This window comes from Globicephala melas, chromosome 18, assembly GCF_963455315.2.
Source record: "Globicephala melas chromosome 18, mGloMel1.2, whole genome shotgun sequence".
Taxonomy (NCBI): domain Eukaryota; kingdom Metazoa; phylum Chordata; class Mammalia; order Artiodactyla; family Delphinidae; genus Globicephala; species Globicephala melas.
The window spans coordinates 76720305-76743540 of NC_083331.1; the positions used below are offsets into that span (position 1 = coordinate 76720305).

At 48.7% G+C, this 23236-nt stretch overlaps 2 protein-coding genes across 6 annotated transcripts in view; one reads left to right on the forward strand and one right to left on the reverse strand.

The window, feature by feature from the left end:
- Positions 1-10959, reverse strand: part of CARS2 (cysteinyl-tRNA synthetase 2, mitochondrial) — a 48280-nt gene extending 37321 nt beyond the window's left edge. The window contains exons 1-3 of one of the 4 annotated variants that reach the window (XM_060288046.1): positions 10560-10959; positions 7020-7070; positions 3295-3412 (exon numbers count right to left, since the gene is read on the reverse strand). In XM_060288046.1, coding sequence (XP_060144029.1) covers positions 3295-3348 — 54 coding nt within the window. In that variant the 5' untranslated portion in view covers positions 3349-3412; positions 7020-7070; positions 10560-10959. Of the gene's footprint in view, positions 1-3294; positions 3413-7019; positions 7071-7408; positions 7661-10559 lie in introns of those variants that run through there. The other 3 variants (XM_060288045.2, XM_030856739.3, XM_030856743.3) reach the window with 3 other exon arrangements.
- Positions 10960-12279: 1320 nt separating this feature from the next.
- ING1 (inhibitor of growth family member 1) lies at positions 12280-17652 on the forward strand. Of its 2 annotated transcripts, none has more exons than XM_030856754.3 (2): positions 12280-12555; positions 16708-17652. In XM_030856754.3, the coding sequence occupies exons 1-2, from the start codon at positions 12420-12422 to the stop codon at positions 17406-17408; spliced, it is 837 nt and encodes a 278-aa protein (XP_030712614.1). In that variant the 5' UTR covers positions 12280-12419; the 3' UTR covers positions 17409-17652. The 2 variants fall into 2 exon arrangements, with proteins under 2 accessions (XP_030712614.1, XP_030712612.1); XM_030856752.3 differs by lacking the exon at positions 12280-12555 and adding an exon at positions 13787-14181.
- The last annotated feature ends 5584 nt before the right edge of the window (positions 17653-23236 follow it).

Here is a 23236-nt window from a genome sequence, read left to right on the forward strand (position 1 = left end):
GGACCAGGGCTCGAACCCGTGTCCCCTGCATTGGCAGGCGGATTCTTAACCACCGCGCCACCAGGGAAGCCCCGTCAATCCTATTCTGACACCAGCTCCTGGGGTCAGTATAGACCCTGCAAGTTAAGGGCTCAGTCCCACAGGACTGGCCCACTCAGACACCTGCAGCAGTGGGGTCCCCAGGCCACCAGCACTTTTGTCCACCAACTAGAAATTTGGGGGTTTGATGAAACAAGTCACAGAACTCAGGAGAGCACTCCACTTCCCATTATCAGTTTATATAAAGGACACAACTCAGCAGCAGCCCCGTGGACAAGATACGCGGGACGAGGTTGCGCAGGGGGGGCGTACATGCCCTCGGGGGGCCAGGCGGGCACCACCTCCCAGCGCCTCCATGTCCAGCAACCGGGAAGCTCCAGAGCCCATCGTCGGGGGGTGGTATGGAGGCTCTATCCTTGGGAAGGTTGATTAAATCCCTGGCCACCGGTGATCAGCGCAATCTCCAGCCCCTCTCCCCCGCCAGGAGGTAGGCAGGGGTGGAGGGATGCAGGTGGGAGTGAAAGTTCCAGCTCAACTCATGGCTGGTCTTTCTGGCACCAGCCCCCATGCCAACACCGTCTAGAGGCCCCAGCCACTGGTCATCCCATTAGCTCACAGAAGACACTATCACTTCAGCTGTGGACCAGGAACCACGACAAAGACCGCATGCGTATTTTTATTTCAACACAGCCCTGAGCTGAGCTTCAGACTGGTTTGGGTTTCCTCCAATACCTCAAACTCCCTCTCTCTCCACTCACGAAGCGCGCACCCTCCCCCAGTGCAGGGCGCCCACCGAGCCCTCCCGAGGCCCTTGTCCCTGGTCGCATCCCCCCGGCCCAGAGCGGGCCGTTCCCACTGCACTGAGCTGGTCCCGTGCTGGCAGGTCCCACGGTCTACGGAACAAAGCCCAACTCCCAGGGCATCGTCCAGGCCGGGACGCCCCTCCCCCCCCCAGCTTCGCCAGCTGGCACCGCCCGCCCCACGTGCCAGGGATCCTGCAGGATTGGCTTCCACGCAGGACACGCTCTCCCCTCCACCCAGAATGTCTCGCTCTTCACGTGCCAGTCCCTTCCTAACGCTTAACATCCCGCGGGGGCGAATCTCCTCCGGTAAGTCATTTCTGAATTCCGGGAAGGCGCAGTGATCCTCTTTGCGCCCCACCCCCAATCTGGGCTTACAAAATAAACTAAGACACACACAGAGCATCCGTCTGAGGGTCCGTCTGCCTCGCCGGACACAAGGTCCGGAGGCCAGGAACTGTCTGTCTGACCTCTGTCCACACAAAGCCTCTGTCCCAGGCCTGAGCCTGGACCCGGATGGTCAATGAAGTTCAGGGACAGTCCTGGAAACGGAGGTCAAGTCCACTGTAAGGGAACACGACACACTGACTGAACTATCCAGACTAAGTAAAAATGGGGAACGCTGCTGTGCTGAGGACGTGAGGAAATACGTCTAAAGTTGGAACCCATTTTCGGCGCTGCTCGTAACCTCTCTCTGAAATGGTCCAACTCCAAGAAGGGTGACAAATCGTATCAGATAAACTGCTCATCATTTGACCTAGTAATTCCACCTTGGGAAAAATATTTAAGCAACCAAAACAGAGGGGGAGAAAAAGAAATTCACTGCAGCACGATTTTTAACACCTAGAAACAATAAAAACAGTCAAGGATGGGGAGGTCCAGAGGAATCTCTGAGTAGCCCCCAACGGCGGAATGCTGTCTAGTTATTAAAAAGGCAAATCGGTAGGAAATAGGAAGATGGGGTTTCTAGGAAATAAATCTGAGAGAAAATAACAGAATATGGGAGGAATGCAAGAGTCCAAAAATAAGGATGGTAGTAAGTACAATGTCTGTGTGACGGAAGGTTGTAAGACTATTTAAAAATGTTTAAGAATACTTAACGTGAAAAAACACTCAAAATGCAATAAGTGGAAAAAGCAGGTTACGAACAATATAAAGTATAAACTCATTTTCTAAAATAACACTATATAAATATATATTCATATATTTTTAAAATTACAGGATGTAAGGCACTCCATGTAGGTTTTCTGTAAATTAGATTAATTTAACAATTTTTTATAGATCGTTAGAGATAACTGTTATAGATATACATAATTGTTATAGAGAGTTGCTAATCATAAAAAGCAGAAGAGGTGAACCTTTGAAAGTAGACTTTTAAAAATATAACTATAGGGGGTTTCCCTGGTGGCACAGTGGTTAAGAATCCGCCTGCCAATGCAGGGGACACGGGTTTAAGCCCTGGTCCAGGAAGATCCCACATGCCGCGGAGCAACTAAGCCCGTGCGCCACAACTACTGAGCCCACACGTCTAGAGCCCGTGCTCCACAACAAGAGAAGCCACCGCGATGGGAAACCCACGCACCGCAACAAAGAGTAGCCCCCCACTCGCCGCAACTAAAGAAAGCCTGCGTGCAGCAACGAAGACCCAACACAGCCAAGAATAAATAAAATAATAAATTTATTTTTAAAAAAAAAAAAAAAATATATATATACATACACATATATAAAACTATAGGGAATTCCCTGGCAGTCCCATGGTTAGGACTCCGTGCTCCCAATGCCGGGGGCCCAGGTTCGATCCCCGGTCAGGGAATTAGATCCCGCATGCGTGCCGCAACTAAGAGTCTGCATGCCGCAACTGAGACCCAGTGCAGCCAAAATAAATAAATAAATAATAAATAAAAATAGAACTACAGGGACTTCCCTGGCGGTCCAGTGGTTAGGACTCTGTGTTCTCACCGCCGAGGGCCCAGGCTCAATCCCTGGTCGGGGAACTAAGATCCCAGAAGCCACATGGCATGGCCAAAAAACTAAATAAAATTTTTAAAAATAAAAAATATAACTATTTAATCCCTGTGTTAGAATTTGCCCCCAAGACTTCCTCTAAATGCTGAATGAGATATAAGAGAAGCACCCTGTTCACTTAACAAATGAGAAAATTAAACCTCCTATGAGCTAAATTTCCCTAGCCCCAAAATGGCCTTTTGACTTTCCTCTGTAAACCGGGAGTGAGGTATTTACCCTGGAGGCTGAGGGGGCAGGGAAGGGCCTGCATTCAGGCCAGGAAGCCTCCAAGGAACAAGACAATTCAGGAAGATAACCTGTCAGAGTATCCTCGCAGGGCCACGTGTGGACAGTAAGGCCTGAAGAGTCTTGTGAAGTGCACATAAGAAGTATCAAATGGGGGTTAGAAGACTCATCAGTCAAAGCACTAATCAAGGGAATCCACACTTACCTCGTTGGCTCTTTTGATTATTTTATCATCCACGTCCGTAATTCCCATCACCATGATGATGTTGCACCCAAAAACCCGGGTCAGGATCCTTCGAATTATATCAAATCTAACATAGGAGCTGAAAAAAAAAAATGGTAGGGCATCTTTAAAACCGAAAGTCGACACCGTGACCTTCAAAAGCATGCCGTACATTTAACGTGATGCCGCACGTTGAGTGGGAGTGTGTGATATCAAGGACCGTTCCAAGGACAGCTGAGAAAAGGAAAAGCCTTTTACTGACTGGCCCATGTGGGTCTGCATGAGAAACTGACAAAGGTGCTGCCTCAATTTCAGGACACCACATTAGCATTTTTAACTTTACAGACGTTGAGTTTATATCTATTCAACTGTATAAAAAATTCACTTGCGATGCAAGTTCAGGAGGTGGTCAAGATACTGAGAGCTTTAACCATCCTTGTTCGTGTTCCAGAATAACTAATGTTTCACCGTGACAAGAGACAGAAGCAAATAATGACAAATCAGGACAGGGACAATCCCATCAAAGCTGGGTAAGATCCTTCCTAAGAAACGTGCACACAACTGTGGAATACAGAAACACCAGCTTATGGACAGACTGCACAGGGCTAATTCAGACTTGTGAAAGCAAAAGGGTTTAACATCTAATATCCATTTAAAATCTCAAGAAACAAGTTTCCCATGAAAACAACCTTAAAACTCAGGGTCAGCTAATCTCATGCTCACCTCTGTTATCCACACGGCCTAAAGTTGAGCTCATCAAATCATTTTCCCACGAAAATGAGCCTCATTATTGTATCCCTTGAACTCCCAACACCCACCCGCCCCGGAGAGAGCTGAGGCCAAATTCCAGGGACAAGAATCTCCAAAGCTCCTTCTCAAGGAGCTAAAAGGTTAAATATCCTTTGAAGCCTCAGACTGCTTATTTATGAACTGGGCAAAATTCCACTATGTCATAGGGTTGCTGTACATGATCTTGGTGCCTGTGCAGCAGGAATTCCAGCTAATTCTTACTATAATTATCATCAGTGTATCCCTCTTTGTCGAGTCAGGAAAACTCTACAAGAAATGAGATTTAAGAGAAAAAGCTAACAGGAACCTAAAACAGAGTGAAAAAAGAGTCGAATCACATGCGCAGCCCAGAGGACCTTGGGGGCTGCGGGTCCCTGACACCTGCATGGGGCTGCTCCCCGGCGCCTCCACGAGCACCGTGGGTACCCTGAAAGCCCAGGTGCAGGGCCAGCTCCCCTGGCTGAGGCCGCACGCCTAGCGGGGAACCTGGACTCGGCAGACACCCGCCTCCCCCTCAGCTCAGCACTTCCCAGCCAGGGGACCTGTCCCCATTTACACTCTGAGGATGAGAGCACCACCACCTGGTGAGGTCAGAGGATATCACTGGCTGGGGTTTGCGCAGCGTTTAGAATGGCACGTAGCAAGAGCTGTGTCTGTTAAGTGTCTGTCTCTTTTTTCTTTTTTTTTTTTTTTTGCGGTACGCGGGCCTCTCACTGTCATGGCCTCTCCCGTTGCGGTGCACAGGCTCCGGACGCACAGGCTCAGCGGCCATGGCTCACGGGCCCAGCCGCTCCGCGGCATGTGGGATCTTCCCGGACCGGGGCACGAACCCGTGTCCCCTGCATCGGCAGGCGGACTCTCAACCACTGCGCCACCAGGGAAGCCCAAGTGTCTGTCTCTTTAACACAAAGGCTGGCAGGGCGAGCCGGGAGGAGAGTGTGGAGACAGGAACCTGGAGAGTGAGTAGAGACAGACCCGCGGAAGGACACGGTCCTGGGCTTTGGGATTTTAAACTTTACTTAAGAGCAGTGGACCGTGCCTGATGGTGCCTGACCATCCCCGACCATCCCTGCCCCCAAGATTACAACCTCTTGAGAAATCTTGTAGCACTTAGGGTTCTACCTCGCAGGGACACCCCAAATTGAGGACTCTCCCTGATGACGCGCCGCTGAGATGCCCAGAGTGGTATCCTCAAGGGGGGCCTGGGCGAGGGAGTCGGACAGGAGGCTTCTGGGATGTTGATGACGTTCTGTTTCTCAGTCTAAGAGCCATGAACATGGTCTTGGCCGTACGCTGAAGATCTGTACTCTTTTCCGTATTTGTAAGGACAGATACAAATTACAAGTGAAAGGCCTGATTCTGCTAGTTGGAAATAAGGGAGAGGCTCTGCCCTACGCCCCCTTTCTTTCAGGATTTCTTCCTCAGCCCTTTTAAAATGTACCTAAGTGCTTCCAATGGCTAAACAAGCCTCTGTCAGTCTCATAACTCAGGAAAGTTTCAAGGACCTGGGAGCCTTCACTTGGAAATGAAGTTACCAAGAATGTTCACCACCCAATGGGAGGGACCTAACCTGTGCCCGAATCCACACTACAGACCTGCCTGAACCAGAGAGCTGGGCCCACTCAGCTCACACAAGACTGCAAGTCCCTTCTGTCTCTGCAATCCTTTCAGCGAGCTGCCTGTGCGTCCCATTCTGGTTTAATTCTTATTCGATAGTAACATTGTTTTCTTTCTCTTTTGCCTTTGTGGAGAGGTTTTGCAGGGTGGGAGATGCAATAACCTGTACTGTTTTCAATATTTCCCCCAACATGTTTAATACTTCAATAAAGAGATCAAAATATGCTTTTTATAATTAACAGTTAAGTTAGCCCAAAGTGAAGGAAAAAATGACTCCTAGACTATTTACTTTGTTATAACACACACAAAATGTTCAGATCTTGCTGGGTGATATATAAAGTTTTGAAAAACGTACTGAATAAAGGTGACTTTTAATCTAGATCTGAACAATAACAAGTTTAAAAGATGCACAAGAGAAAACATGAGGAAAAGCAGCAACTTCAACAAATGTAGAAGGTAGCACATTACCAGGTGGAGACAAGGGGCACATGGAGGTCAGAGCCCCAGGGTCCACCCCTGCTCTCACACTTCCTAACATGTGACCTCCCTCAAGAACTAACGTGTTACCTATCCTCAAGAACTGGGGAGCCTTCACCACACTTTCCACCTCAGGGACTGGGGTAAGCATCACTTTATGGGAGTTATTTCATAAAATTGTGAAGATTCAAAAAGATGGATACTATTATCCCCACCTCAAAGATGAAGAAACCAGGACTCAAAGTAATAAAGTGGGGGACTTCCCTGGTGGTCCAGTGGGTAAGACTCCGCACTCCCAATGCAGGGGGCCCGGCTTCGATCCCTGGTCCGGGAACTAGATCCCACATGCATGCCGCAACGAAGAAGTCCGCATGTTGCAACTAAAAAAGATCTCACGTGCCGCAACTAAGACCCGGCGCAGCCAAAATAAATAAATGAATAATAAATACGTATTTTTTAAAAAACAAAGTAATAAAGTGGCCTGTCCAAAGCTGGGAAGTAAATAAGCGATGGGGGCCAGAAATAACTCGTGACCAGCTGATTCAAGGGCCCTTGGAAAGGCTTCATCTCACTACCCAACAAGAAGCATCTGATTCCAAAACAGGTCCTTCTTCACTGCTCCTCACTGCCTCCCTGACCTTCCTCACCTGTGAAATGGGACCAAGCGAGACTGTGACATGTATGCTTCCCACGATACCTGCAATACAGTAATTATTCAGCATTCTCAAGTTGCCACTTGAGGGATGGCAAAAACATGCAAAGGCTTTTTCTTTCCAAAATAAATGGTCCCTAAAAGTGTGAAAATTCAACCTCAGGACACTCACCAAGCATGACCCAGGTGTGCATGATCGTAGACAGTTGGTCCACAGCTATACCTAGGAACAGAGTTAAAATTCACCATGTGAAACATATTTGCAAGAAAAGGCACCCCACTCTCATTTATGATCATCATATAATCATGCCTTTTTCGAAAAGTAACCACTTTGGGGGAATGCATAGCCGGGGCTGTATTACACTTGAATCGCTAAATGCACAGCCGAACCTGTGAATCACTATGACTTTAAACATGCTTTTATCACTTATTAAATGCTTCCACCTGAGAACCCAATCCCGCTTTCCATGCAGAGGCCCCGCCTCCGAATACGCTGGGTCCACAGCCCTTCCCGCCCTACCTCCCGCAGCACCCCACCCACCCCCAATCCCCGGGGGCTACCAGGAGGCGGTGTCCGCGCCGCTCACGATCAAGGGGTCTTTCCTCCTGGTGAGGCTGTTGTACACCGTGACGCCCGTGTCGTAGCCCGCAGGCTGCAGCCAGCCCTGCCCGCGCGACCCCGACGCCGCCCGCCCCGGCCGCGGCCCCGGCCCCAGGCCCAGCGCGGCCCGGAAGAGCGAGGAACCCACGGGGACCCCGCGCGTCCGCAGCATGGCTGCCCCGCGAGCCGGGCGCAGATACTCGCCAGCCTCACCCACTCCGGGAGGGGCCACCACGCCCCGCCCACACGGAAGGGGCCCGGTTACGCCCCGCCTACCCCGGAAGAGGCGGTCGGAAAGAGGCCGCCCCGCCTCCCTCGGGCTGTCCGGAGCCCGCTGCGGCGCAGGGGGAGGGGCAGTGCCTCAGGGTGGGGGAGGGGAGCGGCAGGCTAGGGTGGTGTCCCCGCTCCGGGCCGCGCGCAGGCCGAGGCGTTCCGCCCTTCTCAGCGCGGGACTGAGCAGAGCCGGTGCAACCCGGGCCTGGGGACGGGCCCACGCGCGGTCGGGCCCGGTTCACGGGGCGGGCACCAGCTGCCGGCTCCTCGCCTGCTGGCGAAGCACGTCTGCACCCCAGCGCAGCACACAGAGCACGTCTGCACCCCAGCGCACACACTCTGTCTCCGCATGAAAGAGCGAAGCTAGGACACCACCCATTCATCAAGTACGCGTAGTAGGAAATGTCTGCCTGAGATTCATTTTAAGATTAAAAGTTATGTCATCTCGTCTCTTGAGAACAAAAACATTCTGAATTGCGGTTTCAACGGGACTTTTTAAAGGTGGATTCTCTTTAAGTTACTTTCAAATTATCTCGACAAATGTGTCCCTATTGATATCTTCCAAAATCGTGTCAAAAAAAGAAAGAACGAAAGGAAGGAAGAAAGAAAAAGAAAGAAGGAAAGAAAAAGAAAGAGAAAAAGAAAGGAAAGGAAAAAAGAAAAAAAAATCCCCTTTGCTTTTGCAGTCCTCAAAACAGCACATAAGTTCCCCAGTTCTTTCTTGGGCTTGTTTTGGTCGTTCTATAGAAAGGCAAGTGCTTAACTAGAGACAGACAATTATCTTCCTAGAGCACTTAAACTTTTCCCCAAGATCCCTGGAGTCCAGCTCTGCAGCTAAACGGTAGTCTAACGTGAATTGTGTTCTAAGGCATGCATGACGCTAAAATGTTAGAATCTGTCGTTCAGAATTAGGAGACTTCCACATCAGTGCTAAGCACACGCTCCCCAAATACTCACAGTTCTGCTGGTGCATCACCCAATCCCTGAGTACTTTAGATTGCAAGTTCTTTTGAACACTCACTGTACCCACCAACAAATTCAGAAAAGGATTGCAGAATTAATCTCTGATGAAAGCCACCTGTTGTGCAGGTGCGAGAACATCTGAGCAGTAAAACATCTGATAGAGAAAGCTCTAACCCAGATATTAGATATGCCAGTAAAATAAGAAAATGAACAAAAGGCTTGACTGCAATCTGTGAGAATATGCGGAATTCAAGGAAAAAGCTAGAAGTTTTGAAAACAGATTTAGTAAGACAACACCAAACCCCGCACATGAATCTGGATAGCTGGCATGTTTTAATTGGCCATAGGACATCATGATTTTAAACTAACAGTGGTATCTTGTCCTCTGGAAATTGGTCCCGTAAGGTGCTCAGCCCTTGGCAGGCAGCAATGCTACCTTAAGTCTTCTGGGAATCTTCAAACAGTGATAAACATACCCATTATTTAATGATGCTTAAAAGCATGACTCCTCTTGTAGGTTCAATATTAAAGTGACTGGGAAGATATATTAGCACATACACCAAAAGAGTGCGTGAGCGTTGAGGTGACCCCTCAGAGCAAAGTATATTAAAATTAATGATTCCAAAATATCACGAATGCCATTTCTTAGTCCTTCATGACAACAGCAAAAAAAAAAATGTAGTTCTCAGCATTACATTTTCTTTCAAAGCAAAATTTGTAAATCGAAAGTAGAGTAGATAAGATAGCACATATTGTTTAGGGCAATTCAAGTTTGAGATGAATGTGTTAGGATTTATATTTTAAGCACCTCAAAACATAAAGAATTGTATGTTCATCTCTTTTACTCCCATAGGTTTCAGCATCTCCAGTTAAACTAGAAATATAACCTTAGAAAAGAGAATTTAATAACTATTTATGAAACACACTCCAAAGAACAAAATTGAAACAACCAAAATTCTTCAATCTATCCTCAAAATTAAACACTTTTCTTTAGTGGCATATCTAAAATGCGTGGTCACAGTCATGCCTTAGCTATTGGTCTTCTAACCTTATCCAGAAAACGGTAAAGTCATTGGCATACACTTTAAGAACTTTGTAAAGCTAATCAAATATTTTCGGACTTTTTAGCCCAAGGGATAAATTAAATGTCTTATAGACATTTTTCACCACTGCATCCCTACTGCATAGAACAGCAGCTAGCACATGCTAGGTGCTTATTAAATATTTCTTGTTGAATGAATAAGTTTTTTTTGTTTAACGTGTCTGTGAAGTCCATGAAAACATGAAGAATCATTATTGGGATGACATCGTGATTAAAAAACAAACAAGAAAACTCCGGCTTGCTTATCACTGGAAGGGGTAAATTGTTTCTCACCTTTATTCTTAAATCAAGATAAACACTACTCATTTTACAGCCGATGAAGGCAAGGATTAAAAGAACCTATCTCTTTCTTGCAACTGTACTTTAAAATTACTTATTTTTTTTTATTCAACGTTTACTCTATCCCATATAATGTCTCCGTTTCCACATAACGTCATAGTATTAAAGTCTTTTGTGCAGGCTAGTGGCCAGTAAATGAAACTTAACTCATCATTTGCTTTAAACTGGGCCAAAACTGGAAAAATGCGAATCGCTAAGTAAAATAACAACCATTTTCCTGAATATCGAAGTGAACGTTCTCCTGATGTGAGGGTGGGTTTAGGGGGCTGAGAGTAAAGATCAAACCCGTTTACTTCAAAGTGTAAGTATTATTCGTCGTTTATCACCGCATCAACGATCCAATGTGAACAACTCATTTCGAAAGACAAACAGCTCCATTTAGTCTCGTCAGCGCCCCGCAGATCGCTGGAATGAGCACCGCTGCAGATAATTACCTATTTTATAAACACTGGATTGGTCTGCAATGCTACTGGGTTACAAAGAGTAACTTAAAACTTCCCGGCGGTCGTGGTTGTCATAACACTGCTTCTCCGGAGACTCGGAGCTCCAACCAGAACGTGCCGAACCTCAGAGCATCGCTCCCCGACCAAATGGAGCGTCCGCGGGGCAGCAGGGCACCCGGGAGCGAGGCCGAAACGCCCCATCCACGAGCCGAAGGGCGCGGCGCCGCCCAGGCGCGGAGCTGGTACGGACGTCCGGAGGCTGCGGCCGAGCTACCTGACAGGGTTAGAGACCGCGACAGGACACCCGCCCCTCGGAAGAGGAGACGGCCAAACAGCTGAGCACAGCCGAAGCGGCCGAGCGCGCCAAGCAGCGAACACCAGCCGTGGCGCAGGCCTGGGCCCAGAGGACAAAAGCCGGAGCCGTGGCCACGCCCGTGGGCGGGGCCTCTGCCGGAAGGGGCGGGTCTGAGCGCGGGCCCGTCGTCTAGGCAACGGGGCTCTTCCGAAAGTCCTAATCGAGGAGTTTAGGGCGGGGAGAGGAGCCATGGGGGGGAGGGGAGGGGCCGAGCCAGCACAGGGAGAGACCCCCCCCAGGACCCCGACAAGTGGAAGCCTGCCCCGCCCCGCTTTGGGCGGTCTTTCGAAATGGGGGCACGGACTTAAAGAACGGATTCCAGGACACAGGCGGGAAGGAGTCGGGGTGGCGCGCCCTCTGCGGGGGCCCGGCTTGGGGAACGACTCCCCTCTCAAGCCCCTTTGTCACCAAGCCGCCCAACACTGGGCTCCGGCCGGCAACACAAAGGGAGGGCGGTGAGGACCGCGCAAGCGCGGGAGCCGCCGAGGCTACTGGGAGTGGTGGTCCGACTGCCGAATGGTAGGTCTCCCGCGCGGGCAGGCTGCTGCCTGGGCCGCGCCATTGCGCATGCGCCATCGCTTCCGGCCTGCTCGGCCAGCCCTCTCCCTCCGCCCCCTGGAGGACGCGGGTTTCTAGTAGTAAGAGCCCGGGAGGAGGTATCCGTGATCGCCCCGCCTTCTCTTCGTCCTGATTGGACTACTGAGAGAGAGCGGCAACTCGATTGGCTGTCGAGTTTGCCAGTCTATTCCGAGCCTTACTTATTTCCCGCTGCAAGGCGGGCTTCGGAGAGTGAGGGGCTGAGCGTGGGGTGGGAGGTGGCAACCTGGGCTTGCGATGGTGCCACTGCCGGGTCCGTTCCGGCCAGGTCTGGGGCGGGGCTACCTGCTGCCCCGCGTCCCCCTGTGGGCGTGCAGTGCCGCCCGACGCGCTCCGCCTGCAAGTGCGAAACTCCTAGTAAAGTTTGCGCCTCGCCCGCTGCCCCTTGCCCTCGCGACCCCCGCCCGGGCAAAAGTGACAGACAAACCCACACCCCCGGGCGGCGGGGCTGGTGAGGGGCATGAATGCGGTGGGGGCGGGGCCCACGGGAGAGGGGGGGCGGAGGGGCCGGGGCGCATGCGCGGTGCTGGGGGCCGAATGTTTCCCAAGTGTTTGAAACTGGTATTTGGGTTTTCCACGTTGGACAAGTGCGGCGCGGCGGGCGGCGCGCGCCCCTTCCCGCGCTCGCTCGGCCCCGGCCCCGGCCCCTGCGCCGGGGTGCGCGCCCGCACGCCCGCCTGCGCCCGCCCCGCGCCTGAGGCCGCCGAGCGCCGGTCCGGCCCGCCAGGCGCCGGTCCCCGGGCCCAGGCAGCGCGGCTCGCAGATGTAGCGGCGCGGGGCCGGCCGGAGGGGGGGCGACGGCGGGCGGGAGCCTTGCATTTTGCAGCGCTGGGCTCCGAGGGGGCGGGGGCCGGAGGAAGCGGAAAGCCGCGCGGAGTCGCCGGGGACCTCGGTGAACCATGTTGAGCCCTGCCAACGGGGAGCAGATCCACCTGGTGAACTATGTGGAGGACTACCTGGACTCCATCGAGTCTCTGCCTTTCGATCTGCAGAGAAACGTCTCTCTGATGCGGGAGATCGACGCGAAATACCAAGGTACGGCGGGATGGATGGGCGGGGGCGGCTGCTCCATCCCCACCGGTCGCGGCGCGCCGCGGGGCTGCGGGCCGTCCTGCTCCCCTCCTGGAGAGCCGCGAGCCCGCGGCGGGGCCCTTGCTGGCAGAAACAAAAGGTCTGGAGCGTCTTTGATTTGCCAAGGTCCTTGTGCGCGAAGCCCGGACACGGAGGAGGAAGGAGGAACGAGAGGTCTCAACGCCAGGCTGCGCGAGCAAAGCGCTCTTTGTAGTGAAGTGACGAGGCGGGGTGCTGCGGGGGAGGGGGCGCAGGGGGCGCAGGCTACAGCGCCGAGGGAGGGATGTGCCGCGGTCGCTAGGCTGAGGGGCGCAGGGACGGGGCTGCGCGCAGGGCTGCTAGGAGGGCGCTGCGGACGAGGGGTCCCCCGGCCCTGCTCGCTATCCCCGGAACCACCTTCACCCAGTCCCGAATCTGAGTGTTACATAAAGTCCGGGGTCCGTACCTCGCGTGGTGTAGCCCCAGTCGCCCCCGCCCAGCCCCCGGTCCTGGACACCGAGTGAGGGCCGACTTGAGAGGGGCGACGCGGCCGGGTGTAGTTCGCGGAGGGCCAGGGCTTTATTCCGTGTATGCAGTGGGGAAGGGGAGGGCAGGGAAGGGAGGATGGGGCGAAGAAGTCGCCCATCTGTGCTGCGCTCGGGGGGCGCAGGCAAGTATTGTCGGCTTGGAGAGGAACATGGCAGGGGAGAGGACCTGTGGGTCGTTCTCTGCAGCCCCGGCTGCCCAGACTGCCGGAGAGAGACGGAGGGTTCGGGTCCGCTGGGAATTGCTGGCTGTTGGGGAAACTTTCCTGCCTGGTCAGGCACGGCATTGGGGTCTGTATTTGGAACGTGGATAGTCACTCGGAGTTTACCCATGTTTACAGGACTGCGCAGCAGGCAAACGGAAGAGTGGGGGGAGGTGGGAAGCCAGGAAGCGCCCCACAGTGCCCCGAAAACTCTTGAGGGGAAGGCGCCCCTGCGCGCTCTACCGAAGGCTCGGCTTCGCAGCGACTTTTATAGGAGCCTTATTAGCATATTGCGAATGTTCCGCCTCGGCCTCCTGTAATTGGCCGTGGCATCTCCCATGGAATGTCCTTATCAGTCAGCTGCTGAACCATTGGTTGCTGGGCCGGATGAGGGCGGGCCTTGCGCAGTGACTGGCACGGGTCTCTGTTTCCGCTGCTTTCTTTTTTCTCTTTGGTAGAGGGGCGGGGAGGAGGGAGGAGGTCGAGTTGATTTGAATGTCTTCGGGTCTCTTGGCCTCCGCCGTCGCATTGGCCATTGGTGTAGCTAGGGCGGGCTGTGTTCTCTGGTCCTGCGTTGTGATTGGTGCCTCGCCTGGCCTCCGCCCTCCGGCCCGGCGATCCCCATAGGCAGTGGTTCCAGGGGCGGGGCGCGCCGCCGGCTGATCACCTCCCCATTGGCGGGGATCGGCTTGGCCCCGCCCCCACGGACGTGATGCTGGTCACTTCAGTCGCGGGGCAATGGCGGCGCCCGGGGGACAGGGCGAGGCCGGTAATCCTTGCTGCCGGGGCTGCCGAGGGCGCAGTCGGGCCTCCAGCCCGGGCCCCGAGGACCCGCGGGTGCGGCTGCGTGGAGCGGGGGCAGCGTGAGTGACCCGGGCCTGGTGGGTCGGTGACCCAGGACAGGGAGAGCCGGGCGGCCCCCGAGGGGGTCCCGTGTGCGCTGAGCTCGGAGGCGGCTCGGGTGGTGGAATGACTAAAGCGGAGAGTTAACGGGTTTCCCAGTCTTTGAGGAATTCGTCGTGACCGGCACTGTTCCTTAGCATTTCTAGGAAATCGCAAGGAGACGAAGAAGTTCATACTGAAAATTTTCAAGCGTCCACGTCAGTGTACCGTTGAGGTTGCTTTCTTACAGCTTTCTTTACTGTCTGACACCCTGTTTTACCGATTCAGAGCCGGAGTGTCTTCCGTCGAGTTAATACACGCTCAGTGCGTACTTGGCTCCTTCGGAGAAAATCGGTCCCACCCGCACGCTACCCGGCTCACGTGGAAGCCAGTGCCCTGAGTGAGCTGCAGAGCCTTAACATCCGTCATGGTAATAGTCGTAACTCATTTGGTTGGGACTTAGTACTGAGTGTTGAGATACGCAGCACAGTCTAATCTAAAAATTAAGGCTTTATTTTTAAAAGAACTCCTAGGTTGCAAGTCAAACTTTGGTTAACAGTATTTGCATAGTAAACATCAACTGGACATTAATTCATAAGGATGGATCGTAATTAGTTTACCAATGATATTTGAGGTTATTTTGAATTTAAAATATTTTTCAGCTACTTTTAAAGTATTATTTTTTAAATGCCTACGCACCAAGGAAGGCTTCATAAAGAACTTCAGCGCAATCCCTGTGTAAAACAAAAAAAACATTTCTAATAATTGGACAGATCAGTTTAAATTTGGCTGCAGTCTCACTTAATCCTTAGATTCTTTCCATGGTACCCTTGCTTTCCTATAGTGACGGTATGGAGCATTTTTAGAAAAAAGGGTCAGCAGCGGTTGGAGCTGATGAAGCTGAAGAAGCCAGGTGTGCTGACAGGATGCCGCCCTAGTTAGCACAGGGGGTTCCTGTTTACAGATGTTTGTACTTCAGTGGCTTTGTTGATAAGAATGCTTCGCTTGGGGCATCGAAGAAATGTATGCTGTTGTGTAGGTAAAAGAATTATTTCTTGGTAATTTTGTAATGGGGTGTTTGTTTTTTCCCCACAGCGGAGCTTCACGTGGCTGTAAGCTTGCTTGTGATGTAAAAGAAGCTGTGTGCTATGAAATTTTAAATTAGCAATATGATGGAATTGTTCTCTTTTCTATGAAATGGTAATTGTCTTTAGAAACTTGGTTACTAATTAAACCAAGTGATATAGTTTTGTAATGTGTAATCACTTAAAAAATAAATGGCAGAAACTCATATTTTAGCACCTGTGAAATAGAACTTGGATAAGTTGAGTAGAGCTGTTTATTTTCAGGAATAATTACTCCAAGAGCCCATGAGACTATGGCATTCCTCCTTTCTGGTTGCAGACAGTCTGCATTGTTCCTCTAAGAAATGTCTTCAGCGCTATCTTCAGTTGAAGAATGTATCCTGGAAAATAATATGTGCTTAAGTAGTGTTCGCCTAAGTTCATATGTTTGCTCTAGTGTGAGGTTTATGCCCTATAACTAATTGGATATACGATCTGGAAGGGGTTATGTCACATTTTATACTCGTCCCACCCATATCCTCCCACAGCTTCCGAGTTGGGAGAGTTGAATTGCCTTATTTTAAGACACTACAAAAGGTTTTCAGGAGAAAAATCTGATACTATTTAATTTAATGGTTACTGTTTAGGGAAAATAACTCTGGGAATTTCTATCTGTGTATTTAAGTAGATTCTTGGGAAGAATATTTACTTTCCTTATTTCAATCAGATTATCTAAAATCTGTTGTCTTTTATAGATATAGATGTTATTGTTTTAAGTAGTAAGTAAAATCTGCAACGTTTGTTTTAAAGCAAGGCTGGGTCGCCTGGCTTATTGTGACAAACCATTCTTGTTTTCAGTAATACACGGTAATGCAGAGATATTCCTGTATGTGCTGGGATGGAATGATGTGACCAATAAACTGAGGCCCTGGGTCATTATGTAGTATTTATGTACGTTCTCTAATTTAATCCGGTATTCTAGATGTCGGTGCATGAAAATAGCTAAAATAACAACCTTTCAATTATTACAAAAATATTTGAATAAAAACAATGGAAATTTAGGACATAATCATTAATTTTATAGAAAATAAAGGTTTGGACCTCAGCACTTCACCTAAACTTGAACTTTCCCTGTAGCTGCCTGTCCAAGGAGTTTTCATTACCCAGTCTCTGAATGCACACAGAGTCCCTTGGGGAGCTTTGAGGGGCACTTTGATAAATAGGAACTGTGTTGATGTTTGTATTTAGTTCTAGAGGTTTTTTTCACCAGGAAAAAAAAAAAAAAAGCCTGCCAGAGAGGCCTACAGGTTACACGTTTTCGTGCTAGGAAGCCTTGCATTGATCCTTTTTGTCCCTTAACAGTTACTTTTTTTGTAGATTAGAGAACCGAAAGCCTTGGTAGGGTTTACAGTGAGGGTGTAACGCTAATTTTTTCCTTTGCAGAAATCCTGAAGGAACTGGATGAGTATTACGAGAAGTTCAAGCGGGAGACGGACGGCACCCAGAGGAGGAGAGTGCTGCACTGCATTCAGAGGGCCCTGATTCGGAGCCAGGAGCTGGGCGACGAGAAGATCCAGATCGTGAGTCAGATGGTGGAGCTGGTGGAGAACCGGGCCAGGCAGGTGGACAGTCACGTGGAACTCTTTGAGGCACATCAAGAGGTCAGTGACACCACTGGCCACAGCAAAGCTGGCCAGGATAAGTCAAAAACTGAGACAGTCGCGCAGGCAGAAAAGCCTAACAGCAAGCGGTCCCGGCGACAGCGCAACAACGAGAATCGGGAAAACGCAGCTAATAATCACGACCATGATGACATCACCTCCGGAACGCCTAAGGAGAAGAAGGCGAAGGCCTCCAAGAAGAAGAAACGCTCCAAGGCCAAAGCCGAGAGGGAAGCATCCCCTGCAGACCTTCCCATTGACCCGAACGAGCCCACGTACTGTCTGTGCAATCAGGTCTCCTATGGAGAGATGATCGGCTGTGACAATGACGAGTGCCCCATCGAGTGGTTCCACTTCTCCTGCGTGGGGCTGAACCATAAACCCAAGGGCAAGTGGTACTGCCCCAAATGTCGAGGGGAGAACGAGAAGACCATGGACAAGGCCCTGGAGAAGTCCAAAAAGGAGCGGGCCTACAACAGGTAGTGGCGGGCCTGGCTGGACCGAGGCGAGCAGGGCGAGCCGTGTATTTATGGCATCGCCATCTGGACGGGCGCAGGGACTGCACGTGTAGCCTTCTGAAGACTGTTGGAAGAGGAGCTGCTCCTCTCGTGGGATGACCGGGGTTCTCTTTGCTTTTCCGTTGGTGCACATGTGTAACGAGAGAGTGGTCTGTGGATCAGCATTTTAGAAACTGCAAATATAGGTTTGAATTAAACACTCGAGTGGGTCTCTGGTTTCTGTCGTTTTTGTTGGCAGTCGGGGGTGACTTGGAAGCAACCGAACACATTAAATGTGGAAAGAAGAGATTTCATTTAGCTACTATTTTATTTTTTAAAAAATGTTACTACTTCACAAACAGATTTTTAAAAAGTTAGCCGAGTTGCTGAAAATATAGCCCGTAGCAAATTTGTTTTGTGCTCTAATAGTGTATATCCATGTAACAGTTCAATAGAAAGGTTTAAAGTTTGAAAATCATTTTTTTAAAAAGCTAAATGGTTACATTTTACCTGACAAACGTTTTATATACTGGCCCGTTCCCCAAATGGCCATTTTTAATGGTTGGGTACATTTTTTTATTAAACCGAACAGGAGTGGTCCAGTCCTGGAGCTTCAGATCACGCTTTTGCCATCAACAAATACTAGTGTAGCTGTCTTTAACTTACATAAGGTGTGCAACTGTGCATTTTCAAGTGAACTTGCACTCGCTGCATTATAGTCAGAAGTGCAGCCAGATGCCATGGTGTGCATGAGAGCCGTACAGACTTGACATCAAGAAATAAATGCAACTTGGCCAGTTTGTTCGTCTACCAGTATATTTAATCTTGACATAAGTAAGTGTTAAATTTTTGTCTTAAACATGTGTCACCAGCAGCTTAGACAAAGCCTTAAGCAGATTTTGTATTATTGTTCTCGCTTAATAATGAAGTAGAAGTTATCTAATTGCCGGCAAAAAATAAGTGTTAAAACAGAGCGTATGTTTAGAGCAGGGGTGGGGGTTACTGCCCACAGACCAAATACAGCCCACCACCTGCTTTTGTATGGTGTGTGAGCCAGGAAGGATCTTAACATTGTTAAATGGTTAAAAAAAAAAAATCAACATGAGAATCCAATTTCGTGACATATGAAAATTATATGAAATTCAAGTTTTAGTGTCCGTAAATAAAGTTTATTGACACAGCCAGGCTCATTCACTAGCGCATTGTGTGTGGCCGCTTTGGTACAGCGTCAGAGTTGAGTGGTTGGGACACAGCCCATACAACCCACAAAGCTGAAATTATCTACTTTCTGGCCCAGTCAAAGAACTGTGCTGACCTCTGATTGAGACTGACTTGTTGCATGGTAATCGGTGCCCTCCACCGCCCACATATTGAAAGGGTCAATGGAATTTTTCTTTCTAAGCGATATATGGTTCACTTTAACCCTGTATTGGAGAGAACAGTTTCTCTCCGTAGTCTGCTGAGTCCCTGAAGCTACCACAAGGAAGAATCGAGGAACCGCTGTAGCATCTGAGCACGTGTATGGCATGTGTTTATTACACGTAAAGCCATAAGTTGTTTTCTGATTGTTGACTTCGTTTGGTAAGCAATTAATGAGAACTTTTTTTATGCCAGACATAACTCCCTAACTTTTACATTGAATTTCCAGTACAGAGGGCTGTTTGGTAGAGAAATGCACGTTGTAGTTGATCACACGTTAAAATGTGAACTGTTTGCCTATCAATACCTACAAATGGGCATTTGCTTTCCAGCAAAACTCCCAAACGTTTAAGAATCTTAAGTGTTTAAATTTGATACGCTTTACCTAGACAAATAAAAATTAGGAAGTTTACTAGATGAAAATAACTAAAATAGTCAATGACAGTCCAATGGCGAGAAGAGCAGTTTAAACGAATCTTTGCTTGTATAAATCGACTATATTGAAAACAATTCTATTTGCTAGTTTTCCACTTCTATTTTAATTAGAGCTAATGATGACAGTTAAGTTATGGAAGTGAAAATTGAAGAGAACATATTTGCTAATACTGGGTTTCTTCACGTTTATTCAGTTTCAGTGTAGACAGCTCTACTGGAGAGAGACAGGCACAGGGGCCAAACCTTGCTATGTCCAACCTCCATCTTTGTCCCTTAGGGCTTAGGTCTTGAATAAATTGCCTAACTCGTGATCATGGTTCTTCACTTTTAAAATACAGTTCACCCTTGCTCAGCATAGGTTTGAAGTGCATGGGCCTACTTACACGCGGGTTCTTTTCAAAAGTAAACACTACAGTACTGCATGGTCTGCATTTGGTTGAATCCGTGGACTCTGAACCCCAGATACAGAGGAACTGCAGGGACGGAGGGCCAACTCTAATTTATACTCGGATTTTCCACTGCCCTGGGGTCAGCACTCCTAACCTCCATGGTGTTCAAGAATCAGCTATATGTTTCATTTAGGGTGGTTCCGAGAACTAAATGAGGTGAAGTAAGACACTGGCATAGCGTTAATCTAAAGCTGGGTCTTTTTTCCCTACCTTTGATGAAGTTTCCAGTAAGGACAAGTGGCTTAGCCATGTTTTCTTTTTAAAATGTGTAGTGTTACAGAGGCAGAGTTTGTTAGATTTAGCTGTCTTTCAAATCACTTTGATTAATTCCAGTGGACACTGGATAAAAAGTCACAGATAAGTGCTTAGAACCTTATCACCAGCTAAGTGATAAGATAAAGCAGAAAGATCCAGGTAACCCTCAGGGAGTGCCGAAAATGGGATTGAATTCTTTTTGTATTTATTTAGGTTAGTGAAAAGCTATCTAATGTTAGAACAGTTGCTTTTGTTTATTTGCTTTTTGGTTTTTTTGATTTCAACATTTTTATGGAGGTATAATCGACATAACATTAAATGTTATGTTTCAGGTGTGCAACGTAGTGATTGGATATTTGTATATATTGCAAAATGATCACCACTAAGTCTAGTTGACATCTGTCACCACACAGTTATAATTTTTTTTAATCTTGTGATAAGGACTTTTTAAGATTTACTTTCTTAACTTTCAAATATGCAATACAGTATTATTAACTATAGTCACCATGCTGTACATTAGATCCCATGAGTTATTTGTAACTGGAAGTGTGTACTTTTTGACCCTCTTCACCCATTTCATGCACCCACCACCTCTGCTAACCACCAGTTGCTTATGTTGAATAACCAACTTATTACAGTCCAGATAAAAGGTCTAAAATGTTTCCATTAGAACATACTTTATTTTAAACTGGGACAAGGCAACTCGGTTCACTCAACCACTGCATATCAGGCAGCCATGGCATGGTGTACCTGGGGCACAGGGTGCTCAGAGGAGGGTACCTTCAGGGTCCTGAGAAGGAAGACCACAGTGACAGGACCCACGGGCCGCCCACAGAGATGTGCCCTCCAGCGACTTGGACGTTGTGGTGTGGTCTCGGTACCCAATACCATCTGTGGGTGCAATTGCTGAAGTAATAAAGCATTTACCAAAACAAAATCCATTGTGTTATTACTATATACTTCTATTTTCTTTTTTTTTACTTTTTACTTATTTAGAAAGAATAGGTATTTACTTGAAATATCTTTTTGTACCTCATGCTCATATAGTGTTCCAGGTCACATGTATTAAGGTATTAAACCTTTCACTAAGCAAATTATGAACTTTCTGTCTGTACACTTTTAAAGACGTAATGTGCTTCTGCAGGAGGGTCTGGCCCTTCGCCATCGTTCTGTCTAAAGTAATTTATGACTCTTAGCAATCGCTGGCATGTATAGAACAAGATTTTATGGAAATTGTCTCCCTCTCTGTTGTAGCCTGTGACCCATTCCTCTTTCGTCTTCGTTCCGGTGCTTTTAGGCAGTCTGGGAGGTAGACTTCTGGATTCGTTTAATCTGGAGAAATTGCTGGTCAACTGCAGCTCTTCTTGACGCACGTGTGTCCTCATCACCCTCATTCTACGCGAGTGTGGAGGCTCCGGAAGGTAACTGTGGTAAATGGTGTGTCGTGACTCAAAATAGCCTCGGGAGGTTTTTATGAGGGGTTTTGTTTCAGAATATTTAACATGCAGTTGTTTTCCTCACAAACCAAACAGGAGCGTGCTGTGTCCCCTGGCCCCCGAAAAAGGATGACAATGTGTTTTGACTGAAAGGAAACAAAGCATTAGGTCACTTTTCTTTCCCTGCCTCAAATTCTTCGTATTATCTGATTTTGTTCCAAAAAATGGGGTTGATACTTTCTCAGTTTAAAACCCTTACTTGAGAAGAAGTCACTGCAAACTGAGTAACAGGTTAAATCTTGATTTGAACCATTTAATACTTCGTTAAACCTGAGTGTTCCTATTAACCAAGAAAACGCTTTTGTTTGAGCAGGTCCACTTTAAATAAAGTGAGTCAGCACTGCTGACAAATTAACAGCCACCAGTCCCCGCCTGCCACATGCTAGCACTGTGGTAGGTATATGTATACTTAGGTTCAACCTTTATAACAACCCTGCCTCGAAGGTAAGGATGCTAAGACTCAGGTGAGGGCACCTGATTCTCACAGGCCTCTTGTCCCTCACTGGGCTGCAAAGCCTGTGTCCTCTTACCACCATCCTGCACCAGAAGGCCCGCCTGCAGTCAGGACCTGGCACCGTTGGCCCATATTAACTGATGCCGCAGTGATCTTGCCTCTGTCCTCGCTGCCCTGGGCTATAGAGAATTACCTTCCACCTATGACTGAGAAAACTGAAGAAGACAGGAGAAACTTGCCGGGCTCGGGATTAGAGCTGAAACAGGAGCCCAGGGTGCAGGGTCGTCAGCCTGGGGTCTGCACTGCTGGGCTTTTACCTGAATTAGCAAGTGTAGCATCGGCACCTGCCTTTCCTCCAGTGAAGCAGTGCGCTGTCCTAGCGCATTCCCTATCTGGCCCCATAGTAAATTTCAAGCAATTTACCAGAGGCAGAGTGCTATCCAGGCCTCAGCATGAGATGTGATGTCGGACGGTTTAATCGGGACTAGTTGACCTCATACAGTCGGACCTCGGAGTCCTTGCTTTCTCAGCCCTGTGTCCTCGTAGACAAAATAAGGCCAGCGACAATGCACGTCTATCCCACGGCAGGAGGATCGGCCTAGCCAAGGTGTGCAAGTAACTTACAAATGCTAAACACCACGCCAATAAGGACTGGAGTAATACTTTTGGTCAATTGTTGATTATTCTAGTTAACAGATGTATTCTGAGAAATGAAACTGAGATTCCTTACAGCTGGAGAGAAACAGTCAAGTCCAGCCTTAGAATAAGGCGTGCACTTCCTCTTTGCTCCTGCCTGAGTAAGTCTGCAGCTGCTTTTCTATAAATGATTGTTTCTCTTTGTAGAACACAGAAGTAAGGAGAGAAATAGAGTTTTTATTTTCAGCAGCTATGAAAGCCCAGTCAACTTCTTGCTGACTCACCTCTTGGTTGAATTTGAGTGTAGAGAGAAGAGTAGTCCTTTCTGTGTGTAGGTGAGGAAACTGAGGCCCAGAATGATAAAGTCACTCAGCAAGTCAGCGGCGGGGCTCTTGGACCAGATCTGAGTGTTGTGACTCCAGGGCGGCCCATCCCACTGAACCACGCCGTTGCACGTGTGGCCTGGTCTCAGACACTCTTCATGGGAAGCCATCAGCCTTCAATGAACACGTGTTGAGTAAATAACGAATCTAAGAACTGACATAGAAAAACAAGACTTTTTCTTCTCTAAGTTCTAAATGTTCTATAATCACACCTAAAATGGAATTTCAGTTGGTTTGTGTGAAGGAAAGACTTTTAGGACAAATGTATAAGCCATTAGAAATGCAAT